The 14,053-nt window shown below is 39.0% G+C and overlaps 1 protein-coding gene across 1 annotated transcript; it reads left to right on the top strand.

Annotated features, from left to right (window-relative positions):
* The first annotated feature begins 2,306 nt into the window (after positions 1 to 2,306).
* On the top strand, positions 2,307 to 11,950 carry LOC115153161 (ventral anterior homeobox 1-like). Its single transcript, XM_029698282.1, has 3 exons — positions 2,307 to 3,304; positions 5,330 to 5,517; positions 10,616 to 11,950. Exons 1-3 carry the CDS (start codon positions 3,088 to 3,090, stop codon positions 11,141 to 11,143), a joined length of 933 nt encoding a protein of 310 aa, XP_029554142.1. The 5' UTR covers positions 2,307 to 3,087; the 3' UTR covers positions 11,144 to 11,950.
* Positions 11,951 to 14,053: the final 2,103 nt, after the last annotated feature.

Raw genomic sequence — 14,053 nt, 5'->3', positions numbered from 1 at the left:
AAGAGCTTCCAGTTGTGGGCAGCTGCTATTAGGTGTTCTGAGAGAGGCTCTGAATGGAGCTACAGATGCATGTTATATGAAGGGATAGTGTTAAGTGGGATACTGGTGACAAAGGTTGAGGGGGAAAATGAGGGGTAGTTTCCCTACCATCTGCCATAGAGCTATACATGTAGATCCATATACAAATAATGTGTACCACAATTTTCTTATTTTAAAAGAACCAAATTCAACCCACACAATTTGGAACATTTTGACAATCTTATAACCAATTGCTTCTTACAAGCAAAGTAAGTAATTCTGAGTCTACAAAGGCCTCTGTCCTATTTTCTTCCACCATAAATGGTTGATTCTTTTATCTGTGATTCTTATAAGCAGAGACCACTGTATTTGTGGGAGGATAATGCTATAGTGCTATCTCTGTTGCAAAATGTTACTATTACTAAGACTGTTATGTCTCTCTTGAATCTTGAATAATGCCCATTATTGGGAGGGATGTAACCTTCTTTTTGGATAAAGTGGAAGTGACAAAATCTGCAGCGCCATGGGGTGCAGCCTCTAAATGTATTCATTTAGCTTTTACAATCTTATCCGAGGGCACCCTGCATTGCCAGGACTGTTAATGGGGAATACCATGCCCCTTTAATAACCACAGCACAACCACTGCCTCTTCATATTGTTCCAGGACTGTTAATGGGGAATACCATGCCCCTTTAATAACCACAGCACAACCACTGCCTCTTCATATTGTTCCCAACCTTTCCCAATTTGACCAGTATTAGCGCATTCGCTGGTCCTGGTAACACTTTACATGAACTTGCTCTTATACCTGTAAATTAACCATGTTATTACACTAGTGCCAGCATTTAAGTTGTTGCAATCTGATTTCATAGTAATGGAGTTCACTGTTCCTTATTTCACCAACAAAAATGCTCAACTCCATAACAACGCCATTATAAAGTGATTACTAAATTACCACGTAACAGCATGTTAATACGATATTGTTACTATAGTAATTACAACATTATTGCGCAGGTATTAGAGCAGCTGTTACTGATGTACTGTTTTACTATCTTGTTTGATGTATACTAAGCTTTGAAGTGAGCTCATAATTAAAAACTAATACATTGTGATAAAAACATTGGAATAAAATCAAACTAGCTGTGAAGCATGTGAAAAGACATGCAGTAGCTAAGTGTCAAAAAGAGAATAGAGCATTTCATTTTTCAACAAATCACCATCGATTTTTTTAATACTCAACCTTTTGAATGTACATACTATTTTCCTGCCTATTACATGGATTTTGAATTTTCACATTATATTCACACTAATTTACAGTGTCTTTGCAATATTGCTGTAGAACTAGCAATTGGGGACTGGATTTTTGAAGATGAGCCATTGTTGGAACCCGAGAGGCCACAGGGCTGCGTGTACAAGCTGTTTCCCAGGCTGAAGCTCAGCAACACAGCTTGAGAAGCAGAATCCCCTTCAGTCGCCCCCTTTTTAGCTCCCTTTTACCTTTCTTTAACAATCGCTCCTTCTCCACTCCAACCAGCCATCCCCCAAACACTCAGTGAATAAAGTTAGTCCAACATGCGGCCCTTAAACCCACCCCAAGACTGCTGCCTGGCAGCCACACTCACAGAATTGTTTGTTAATAGTCCAATTAGATAATTGCCATCTTTCACTCCTTTTCCTCTCTGTTTCCCATAAAGGAATTATTGGTGTTCAGGGAGGGGGGCAGCTTGAAGAGGGCTTCTGGCCCCACAAGGTGACGAGAAGGGCTGGAGAATGTTCCTTGCACAAGGCCATTGGTTTGAATTGAATCATTGTTGCCTAATCAATGGTCTTATTGGATTACTCCCTGAGATATTGTTGCTCTGACAATGGAAATAGCTAAGAGTTGGTGGGTGGGTGGGTGGATAGTGGGATGGAAGGAAGTGCTGGAGAGGGGGGCCGTTCCACTGGTGTGAGTGCAGAGGCACTAATGACAAGTTTTGTCCCCTTTTTGTGTTTTCAGATTAAGATTAGAAATGCAGCAGACTGCTTCTTATATGAATGGTGGGGACACTGCATTAATGACTAGGACCTGTGGGCAGCTCTTCCTGCTGTTGTTCGTCGTGCTGAGTGACGTGGGACGACACAGGAAACTTTAACACAGTTCCTGTTAAGCAGAGCCAGGTGGTTTTTGTGAATCAGCTGTCGTGGAGAGTACAAATTCCAATCGGGGTGGATTCACTTTTTTCTGTATCCTCTGTCTCTCCGCCTCTGCTTTTTTCTCTCTATCTCGGTCTCCCTCCCTCACTCTCTCTCTCTTTCTCTATCCTTCTCTTACTCCCATTCGCCTGTGAAAGTACTATATCGGCAAGAGCTCTATGTTGCAGAGGGACGATCATTGGCAAAAGACACAATAAATGCGATTAAAGTTAGCCATCGTGGCCAGACAACCAACTCCGGAGAAACGTTGAAAATGGCTGGCCATGTTCCGGGGATCAAAGAATGAAGTGCCTGGGAACTTTTCTGGAAGTGTTGTACCCCTGTGATTGTGTCTGTGTGCTCAGGGAGGCTATTTTGCAAAGCGAGACCAATCATTTCTCTTGATTCCCTGACTGAGAGCTGGCTGACAGATGAGGACGGAGTGAGCGAACCCCTCTATTAGGACCTGATATATTTCCCAAACAATTTAGTGTATTCATGAGGCAACGCAAATGTGAAAGCAGCAAAATGACCGTAATCAATTGAAACAGCGAGCGTGTGTCGATCCATCGCTCTGATTATTTGGAGATCATCTATCAGCCTGATGTGTATGTGACAAGGCGAGGTGGCATTAAATCGCTTTTAAGTTTCAGTGATAAGTCCATGATCATTGGGCAAGTGAGTTGGACAATGAAAATAGGGCACCTTGGCGGGTGAGGCAAGCGTTCCCCGAACATTAGGTAGGTGACTCTCTGGTCTAAAAAGGTGCTGTTTTAAAACAAAGCCACACTGTTGAGACAACACAACGCACAATACTCTCTGCAATCCCTTTTTTTCATCTGACAAAGGAAAGAAAGTGGGGGAAGAAAGAAATATCGGAGAGGATAAGTGATTATGGAGGTCAGATACAACCAGGAGACAGAACCGGGGATGGGGCCGAAGAGCGGACTAAAGGATGGGAAAGACAGCAAGGATTCCCAGGGAAACCTTTCCAGAACCTTCCTAAAGGATCAGCAGGAGTCCTTCTCACCGTCTGGGATGGTGGAAAACTGTGAGAAGAACCGGGCGAGCACGGGGGACCCAGACTACTGCCGGAGAATACTTGTCAGAGGTAAGAGGTTTCTACTCATATGTTCTAATGCTGCAGCGTATGGGTCTATTTACTCATTGCTTTACTTTATATGTGCCCACAGGATGAAATAAGATCCTTTGCTATGTGAGATATGCTGAATTTCTCAAAAAACATTATGAATTAAGAGTAAATACAAATATAATAGAGTAAATGAAAACATACATTTTGAGCACTTTTGTAAAAATGAACTATGTCCATATTTCCATGACTTATGTAACACTTGTGACATACTCCTTCTATCAAAATGATTTACATTCACAACAATTGTGTTTCTTCTGAAATTGAATTATAGGGCACACTTAAAGAATCATAGCAAACCTTTATTTAAGATTTCTAAATACATTTGGTTTTTAAATTAAGAATGCATTTCATGCTACTATATACTATACAATTTCTCCTTTTGAAAAACACTTTGTATTTGAAAACAATATTCAGAGAATATGATACACAGGTTTTCACTATCTTATTCAGATACAGATGTTGAATGACAGTACTAATGGATGTAAAATGTATTTGCTAATATCATCTTTGATTCAAGCTATTTCATATGTAGTTAATAAAAATAAAAGTGTTAATTGTTATGAGCGTCGTCTGGCCTCAGGGGTAAATTGCAGCAGAATAAGCACACATCATTTATCTACTCTGTTTAACACAGTTGGTCAAACAAAGAGATTGTTTAAAAATATGAATAATCCTTGCTAATTGGTATAGAAATCCTTTAGCAACTAAATGAAAACTACATTCAAAGATAAATGTTCATACTTTCAGGTTATCTTTTGCTGCTTTTAGATGATGAGAGAAATAATAATACTTTAAAAAGTAATAATACATTTAAGTTCATTGAGAAATAACCTTTTCCTACTATATTTTCTCTCTTTTCTATTAAGTCAATTAAAGCTAATACAGCTATGGAATTAATATCTAGTCAAATTATTTAAATGTATATCTTTGAATTATTTTCCATTCAGATGACAAAATGTACATCTTTTTAACTACTGTACACATTAGATTTGGATTGTAGAAACCTAGAGGGAAAAAAACACTTTTGAGGTTAGTTGACTCATTTTAGGAGAGAGTTCTGATTGACAAGATAAAATATGATCATTTAAAGTATTGATGCAATAAATGAGTTGGTAAAAGGAAATTATCACAATGAAATAAATGGAAAATATCGCTGTATTTTGTAGATGTTTTATACTTTTTTTAAAATCAACTTTCTTCTGTAAACTGCACTTTTCAAATTAATTAAAGACTGTTCTTTTTTTTAACTGGTTTTAGTGCACTTGAGGTTATCCGTAGTTAGTCTGCAAAGTACAGTAGTTGGTTGGGAAAATGTCAGTGAATCAACTGAAGTAATGCGTAGAACTGTGATTGATATTGTGCATTGTATGCATTCATATAAATAATGCACCATATTCATGTGCGTACCTGGATGGTTCATTTTTCAATTTTGCAGACATTCTTAGTTATCAAAACATATTGGATTGTGTAATGTAATTAAATAGAGATGTACAGAGATCCTCAGTTTTTATTAGCCTAAAATGATGTATTTTATTTTGAAGATAGATTGGTTCTTACAGCTTCATGCTAGGCACTTAAACAAGACCAAAGTCTTTAATTGATGACAATCATCAATTTCATGGACAACAGTAGGCATACAGATATTACAAAAAGGTGAATGGTCATTCTGATGTGGTTAAGTTCACACTAAGAGATCACTTTATTGGTCAAAAATCTGACTTCCGCTTTTAACCCAACCCCTCCAAAAGACACATACACAGGTTTTTGGAGAGGTGCAGGGGGGCTGTTAAGTGCTTTGCTCAAAGGCAGGTAATGGCATCAAGGATTTCATACCAGCAACCCTCTGGTTGCCAGCTCACTTCCCGACAGACCGAGGATTCGAACTCTCTAACCACTAGGCTACCTGATGACCCACAATTGTTTCTAAATTTGAAAATAGCTATCATTGATAAAGCTTCAATGGTCACTTGTTCCTTGTTGTAGATGCCAAAGGGTCTATACGAGAAATCATTCTGCCAAAGGGACTGGATTTGGACCGTCCCAAACGAACCCGAACCTCTTTCACAGCAGAGCAACTCTATCGTCTGGAGATGGAGTTCCAGAGGTGCCAGTATGTGGTTGGCAGGGAACGGACAGAGCTGGCCCGCCAGCTAAATCTATCTGAAACTCAGGTAATTCAAACAATACACAATACATGTGCCTATTTCCCTCTGACCATGAGTAAATAACCATGAGTAAATAAAAAGGGCAAATGCAATACTACATCTATGTTCTGTGGTATCATAGATAATATGTTATCGGATTGTTCAATGAAGTGCCGTTTGGGTAGTGTCATTTTGTCAATAATAATTATTTATTTCACCTAATTTTAACATTCTGTCATAAAAAACATGTTCAACTTCATGAGACACATGTTTTCCCATCTCAAGAGGTTAAATTAAGAAAAATGAAAATGCCAATTAAAGTAAAAAGGATGACCATAAATCAGCCGTAACTCCCATTGTGACAGGCAGCATGGAAGCTTGTTGTTTGCAACAGGGAGGGGCAATTTAATGCAAGCGTAACAAATAAAATTGAACTTTAAAAAAAACTTCTAGCCTATCTATCTATGGGTAGCATAGTAGACGTGTCATGCTTGACAGGCTCAGTTTTCCGCCACAAAACACCAGAAAATGGCCTAAAAGAGTAGAACCAGCTCACCTGCTTTAACACTATGATCTGACAATTAGATGTTCAATGTTTTTTTTATAAAATCACTATTATTGGAATATGGTTACATTTAGTTAGAGCGTAGATGTACACTACGTGACAAAGTATGTGGACACCTGCTTGTCGAACATCTCATTCCAAAATCATGGGCACTAATATGGAGTTGGTCCCCCCTTTGCTGCTATAACAGCCTCCACTCTTCTGAGAAGGCTTTCCACTAGATGTTGGAACATCAGAATGCTGCGGGGACTTGCTTACATTCAGCCATAACAACATTAGTGAGGTCGGGCACTGATGTTGGGCGATTAGGCTTAGCTCGCAGTCGGTGTTCCAATTCAACCCAAATGTATTTGATGGGTTTGAGGTCAGGTCTCTGTGCAGGCCAGTCAAGTTCTTCCACACCGATCTCGACAAACCATTTCTGTATGGACCACGCTTTGCTCACTTGGGCATTGTCATACTGAAACAGGAAAGGGCCTTCCACGAACTGTTGCCACAAAGTTGGAAGAACAAAATTGTTTAGAAAGTCATTGTATGCTGCAGCATTACGATTTCCCTTCACTGTAACTAAGGGGCCTAGCCCGAACCATAAAAAACAGCCTCAGACCATTATTCCTCCTCCACCAAACTTTACTGTTGGCACTAAGCATTCGGGCAGGTAGCATCTCCTGGCATCAGCCAAACCCAGATTAGTTCGTCGGACTGCCAGATGGTGAAGCGTGATTCATCACTCCAGAGAACGTGTTTCCACTGCTCCAGGGTCCAATGGCGGCGAGCTTTACAGCACTCCTACCGATGCTTGGCATTGTGCACAGTGAACTTAGGCTTGTGTGCAGCTGCTCGGCCATGGAAACCCATTTCATGAAGCTCCCGACAAACAGTTATTGTGCTGACGTTGCTTCCAGAGGCAGTTTGGAACTCGGTAGTGAGTGTTGAAACCGAGGACAGATTATTTTTATGCGCTACACGCTTTAGCGCTCGGCGGTCCCGTTCTGTGACTTATGTGACCTACCACTACGCGACTGAGCCGTTGTTGCTCCTAGACGTTTCCACTTCACATTAATAGTACTTACAGTTGACCAGGGAAGCTCTAGCAGGGCAGAAATTTGATGATCTGACTTGTTGGAAATGTGGCATCCTGTGATGGTGCCACGTTGAAAGTCACGGAGCTCTTCAGTAAGGCCAGTCTACTGCCAATCTTTGTCTATGGAGACAAATGGCTGTATGCTTGATTTTATACACCTGTCAGCGACGGGTGTGGCTGACATAGCCGAATCCACTAGTTTGGGGTGTCCACATACTAAGGGGTGTCCACATAGTGTATGTGATACAACTGTTAAATGTTGTGTTTTATCAAAATCTACACACAATGACACAAGGACATAAAAGGGACTCGTGGAACGACCCTTTGGTATTTTCAAATCTTATCTCAAATGTGAAAAATGTTGCTTTCCATATTGTCATCATACTTGTTGTCATATCGCATTACAATACAATCTATTTAATTGTTACTATAACCCTGCTGACATTTTATTTAGCATACTGGTTAGTTAATTGTTTCTAACTAAAATCATTTAGAAGATAATTAAGAAATGTGGAAAACTGTTTCACTGATCATATTGCTCAAACAATACTATTGTTAGGAAATGATCATATACAAAACTCAAATAAAATATTTTGTTGTATTTCACATAGTGAACTATGCAATCTCAGCAAGTTTTATTGCCATTTTAGCCATATTTTCAGTTTTCTAGTCCACAGGCCTTAGCTGTGAGGTCAGGGAAAGGTCACGCTGCGCCCACTGTCGGTGAACTGTATTCGGAGTTGTCTGCTCGCTCTCGACAAGAGATACCAAACTTAGTTACCCTTCAATGTATAATTTTCACTTCAGGGAAACCCTGCTCTCTGCTTCAGAGCTCAGGCCGACATATTTGCAGCACAATTTTATTTATTTATTTATCTTGCAAGCTGGCTAATGGCATGGTCAGCGACATTTGCATATGTTTATTACGTATGTCATGAATGCTTAAATCGGGCCTAAACTAGCTGTACTTTGGACAAATGTTAGACTGGAGCATTATGCTCAGGTATTTTCTGTGAGTCACAACATAGTCACGCGTTTCTCTCACACATTTCTGATCATTACAATACATATTCATACATAAAAAAAATGTTAAATACATTTTTTTCTGACCCATACATTTGATGCTTTTATTTTGTATGTAGCTACAGTATACAGTACATGTGGTGAACCATGTCAGCACACATTGAATTCAGAATTCTTTGGTGGTTTTTAATAGAGAATAATGGTACTTTAGACTTCACACAGCCGTTAGGTCCCCATTCACGGGGAGGACAATAGGCTTGAATTTCTTAACGTCTTTTCACATGCAACATTAAATGTTCCACGCAGCCATGCTACTTGATTACTTAAAATCTTCAAATGTCTCGTTCATGCATTGATGAAGTGGTCTCTAATGACGGCATCATGAAATACAATTTTTGTTCCGAGGCACTCTTGGGGTGTTACATTAAGAAAGGACAGCCATATGCTGAAGTGTGCATACCTAATCATCTTTGTTTGGGTTGTTGGCTTTAGAGCCCCTCGTTGGACGTTGTTGAAAATGTATCCTCTCAGATAAAAGATGTTCACCAATTGTTATGGTTATCATAATGTAATTCCTTACTTACAGCGTGTAAAATAGATTTGCGATTGACCCACTAACCTTGTGAATTTACTGAGTTGTTTATCTACAACAACAACGAGGGAAAACATGCTATTCAGATGTGATTGAAGTAGCTGCAGTTTGAGGGACTGTTGCTGGAGGCTCTTTGATTGAGACACATTCACTCTAATTATGGTACATATGAAAGCAATCAGATTTGATTGCCACAGACTTGATAGAGGTGGGGAAAACATGAAGAAAATGCCAAAAAATACAAACTCCTGTTAGAATTTTTTTAAAGGAATTTATTATATAAAATGTATATTTATAAAACCCAAATGGGAAAAGATAGGTCTATTTTTATTGTTGAATGACTATCAAACGTGGAATAGAAACGCGTTTACTTTACTTTGCATTTACTTTACTAATTTATTCACTTGATTAGGAATACAATAGCCATGTTTATCTGTCATACACACTTTACTTTGTTATACCTCAGTCCTTGTTATACCTCAGACACATACATACATATAAACTCATCAGCGGCATAGGCGTTTAGGGTCTCAACTAAATCCATTTCTCAATTTACTGTTGAGAGTTAGAATAGTAGAATACACAAGGTGGAATTTTGAAATTTGGTTGTGCAGTTTTCAATTGTTATGTCAGTCATTGCCAGTCACTCAATTAGCCATGTCAGCTAGCTTAAAAATGTTTCTATCTAAACTTGAAGTAATTATGGTAAAAAATACCGACCAGTCATGCAGACCATGCAAGGCATGTGCTCCGGGGCCCTGACCTCCAAGGGGCCCCCATTGATTTTGTAAGTCATCCTCACTCAGATATCATTAACATGGCATAAATCATGGCAAAATGTGTAGAATTGGAGGAAAGTAGCTTTAAAATAGGAAAAATGTATCTCCACTCCATGGCAAAATTAGGAAAATTGCATGAAATTTGTTATAAAATTGTTACGTTTTTTCGCCACTCCATGGCAACTGCAACACTTTCTCTACGCCCCATGGCAAAATATGTAGAATTGCAGGAAATTAACAAAAATATATTAATATGTTTTTTTCTCTCCGACATATTATTATTTTTATTATTATTATAGAGCGGGTCCACTAAAAAGTTTTTCCAGCGAGGGCCCCCAAACCAAATCTTGCCTAGGGCCCCCAAAAGGCTAGGGCCGGCCCTGATACTCATTACTATCTGACCCTGCTTTTGTTGCTTTCATGTCGTTTAGTTAATTAATTATTTCATTTTGTAAAGATTTTTAAGGTCATGGAAATACATTTAATTAATTTCTTACTACTTTATCTTACATTCTGCATTTTACCAGGAGAAAAATATGTTATTGAGTTATTCATGCCTCCCGTGACATATTTTTCTTTATGGAAAGTTTAGTTCAAGTTTAGACCCCAAACAACGTACTGTATAGTGTATGCTCATAGCTACTATAAAAACAATACAAATTATCTGTGACTCTGATAACATCCATTAATGTGACATTGATACATCAATATTTATATGGTATTAGGTTGTGATTTCATCCATATTTCTGTAAATTAGCTACTAAATCTGTCAAGGGGTGGTAGCTGGGCCCCCTGGTCTCATTCCCTGATCATGTGACCTATGTTATTACTATCACAATTCAAATCATATGGACATCAGAGTGTAACCTATACTGAGACCACAGGGGAATTTGGAATTATTCACAACAATCCAAATCATTCAGTCATTTTCTGAAAACATTGGTGTTGCAATAAATGCCTACAGAGATGATAAAAAAATACATATTATCCAAAGTATTTTAATTTGGAAAATAGGCCCTATTTTGCTTAAGGTCTCTAATGCTTATTTTATGTCTGAATTTGGTTTTGTGTCCTCCCTCAAGGTTAAAGTTTGGTTCCAGAACCGACGCACAAAGCAGAAGAAGGACCAGGGCAAAGATTCAGAGCTGCGCTCGGTGGTGTCGGAGACGGCGGCCACCTGCAGTGTATTAAGACTCCTAGAGCAGGGCCGGCTCCTCACGCCGCCAGGTCTGCCGGGGCTCCTGCAGCACTGTGGCAACGGCACCTTGAGTGCCGCCTTGCGAGGGCCCTCCATGGGCATGGCCAGCAATGGAAGCAGCAGCAGCAGCAGTGGTGCCAGCTCAGGGACGGCCGGTGGCAGTCCCCCTCTGCCCATAGTGACCAGTTCAGGGACGGTAGCGGGCCTCCAGAGCTCCCCGTCAGCTCATGGCTTGTTCAGCTTCCCCATGCCCTCTCTGCTGGGAAGCGTGGCCACCCGCATGTCCTCCAACCCGCTTTCTATGGCCGGGAACCTACAGGAACTGTCTGCCCGCTACCTGAGCTCGTCTGCTTTTGAACCTTACTCACGGACCAATGGCAAGGAGAGTATGGACAAAAACGTTTTCGAATGATGTTTTTGATTCGTTTCGTTGCTCTCCTTGCTTTTTATTGTCTTGGTTTTGTTTGTTTCGCCCTCTTCTGTTCTGTTTGTGTTGTGGTTGTCGTTCATGTAAATCCAACTGAACATCTGATACCTCTCAGAGGGAGGAAAACAAAGACATACATTTCATTCTTATAAGAACAGGGTGATTGTTTTTTAGCTTTTGCACTAAATTAAAGTTTAATCTCCATGTTGTTAATTTCAATACAAGTACTCAGAGAAACAAATATCCATGAGATTGCAAAGGGGCAGCATTGCATTTTTTGCCACATTTTCTCACATTTATTTTGCCGCAATAGCAATCACAAAAAGAGCCACAAAAATGAGACTGTTTATGTTTTGGTAACACATCACACATGTTTAGCTGCTCGAGGTAATTGGCACATTACACACAAAGCTTTTCAGTGATTGGCCATGGGTGTAACATGATGGTACCTTTTTGATTTTGTGTTTTATTATTTGATTGTTTTGGGTAGACAGTGTCACGGTGTTTCGAAGTAGAGAGTTATCAAGCATTACAGCTTGTGGAGTTCAGGTGACAGACTGTCAGTTCAGGATGGCATGGTGAACTTGGAGTTCGGCCCTTGTCAAATATGACATTTCAGTTTACGGAAATATCACAGGTCTCTTTTTCCATTTGCAGATACTCATGAGGAACACAGGCATTTAACATACAGCTGCATTTACATATGCAGATGTTTTGCAATATTAAGCTACAATAACAGCATTTTATACCAGTTTGTATTTGTTTTTATGTTTGGGCCAAAACAAACTAAAGAAAAATGTTGTCATACAGTATGATAGTTCAATTGTTCTGTGTTAGTTGTTTTATAAATGGGTTTGTGAGGGTTTTCCCAATATGATTTTAAACACAGTCTACATTTGTGACTTTCATGTCTTAAAGCTGCAGTATTCCACTTTTTCGTCTGTGATTTTAAGAATACTGGAGTAGTAGTCCAGATTTCCATGTAAGAGTTTGGAAGTGTGGGTTTGGACAAAGAGAGGATGGAGGAAAGGGTTCTGGAAAAGCTTTTGAACTACAGTAAGCAGCTTGCATAGTTGGATATACAGAATTTAACTTGATGCTACATGATTGAAAACAGTGCAGAAGGTTTTGCAATCTTTTAAGACCTTTTCCCGTGTGAAATGTTTTAAGATCAGTCACCATGGCGGGAGGTTTAGTAGGAAAGGGGCATGAGGTGACTAAGTGAAATTACTGTAGTACAAAAGAAAGCAAAATGGGAATTGTACCTAAAATTGTTATTTTATTGTAAATTATTAATGTCCGTAATTAATAGATGATTAGTATGTATATCTGAAAAATAATGAATGAATTAATGAATGAATGTAAGGGAGGAGGTGATAAATCAATCAAAGCTCTTTGGTGCTGTTGTTGTGAAATAACTTGAACTTTGTGACGTGTGGTAAGAGTGTGGATACATATTATATACAGTATATATGCCTACCAAAAAAGCCAAGTGTGTTTTTTTTAAAATTTCTTTCAAACATTCATCATGATGATAATCCAGTTATGATTAAAAAAAAGGCCATGTTGTACCTTCATTGACAATGGGTTCAAATAGCAGTTTACTTTAAAAAAAAAATGTAAATGAAGTGGTATGCCCTATGGAGAGGACCTTTGTATTATTCTAGGTAACAACTGAAAGGTGGCAAGATCGAATCCCCGAGCTGACAAGGTAAAAATCTGTCGTTCTGCCCCTGAACAAAGCAGTTAACCCACTGTTCCTAGGCCGTCATTGAAAATAAGAATTTGTTTTTAACTGACTTGCCTAGTTAAATAAAGGTTAAAAAAATTCTAATACAAAAACTAACCAGGGTCGTGTTAAATAGTAGCATGCATGTTTGGGGGGAGTGTTTTTGTTTGCTATCTTACTCTAACCCTAACATAAACCCTAACCATAACCTCTAGCTCATGGGAAAATGTACATACATTCAAAAATGTGATTGAGGCAGCGAAGGAGGCTAGGGAAGTGATATTGAAAATATATTTTTATATGGTTTGACTCACCTCTAAAGTTTCGGTACCAGATGGGATTCGTTGAAAAATGACAATTGTTAAGAGAGTTATAGAACTGTCAAAATGGACACTGGAAAAACTTTGTCTGGAAGCCAAGCTATGCAGCGAAAACGACCTTTGCAATGTCTGTATTTAAGAACCCTTGGAGGCCTTTTCAATAGTAGTGTTTTCTATGGAATAGGAAAAAATCCCACTCTGGCCTATGAAAAGAATTGAGTTAAACCATTCAAAGCACACAAAAAAATGTCACACAAGGAGGGGAATTGTCTCTTGAAAAAGCAGTTGCAGTGGTCAAAACCATGGAAGTCTGGGCACAAAAAAAAATGGGGATGAATGTGATGATAGCAACAATAAAGGTCGTACAGGGTTTCCAAATAAATAAGCACACAGCCCACCGTGTGGATTAATGGCATAATGCTCCTGGAATGGCTACCACTCTACCCTACTAATAGCACGACTGTGAGTCGTACCGCTTAATGTTTGAGTCAATGGAAATAACATAAAAATATGATTGTATAAGAAATACAATTTAAGAAATGATTAGTGTTACCTTATGTCAGCCAGGTTCATTACATTGCACTGTATCGTGAATGACAGCGTGTTCCAGTTCCCACCAATATCCAGCAACTTCGTAACATTGGGCGCACATATATATTCGTCAAATCAACAATTTAAATATGGACCAGTGCAAAGAGCATGGATACAAAATGACATGGAATTTCTACCAGTGATTCATAAATGAAGAGGAAAATAATCCAATATGGTGGAAGTTCTGGTTCCACTTTGGACATTTATACTGAACAAAAATGTAAACACAACATGTAACAGTTTTTTGGATTTTAA

The sequence above is a fragment of the Salmo trutta genome, chromosome 18, assembly GCF_901001165.1.
Source record: "Salmo trutta chromosome 18, fSalTru1.1, whole genome shotgun sequence".
In the NCBI taxonomy this organism is placed as follows: domain Eukaryota; kingdom Metazoa; phylum Chordata; class Actinopteri; order Salmoniformes; family Salmonidae; genus Salmo; species Salmo trutta.
The sequence above is the reverse complement of the archived record's forward strand: the minus strand, read 5'-3'. Positions and strand labels throughout refer to the sequence as shown.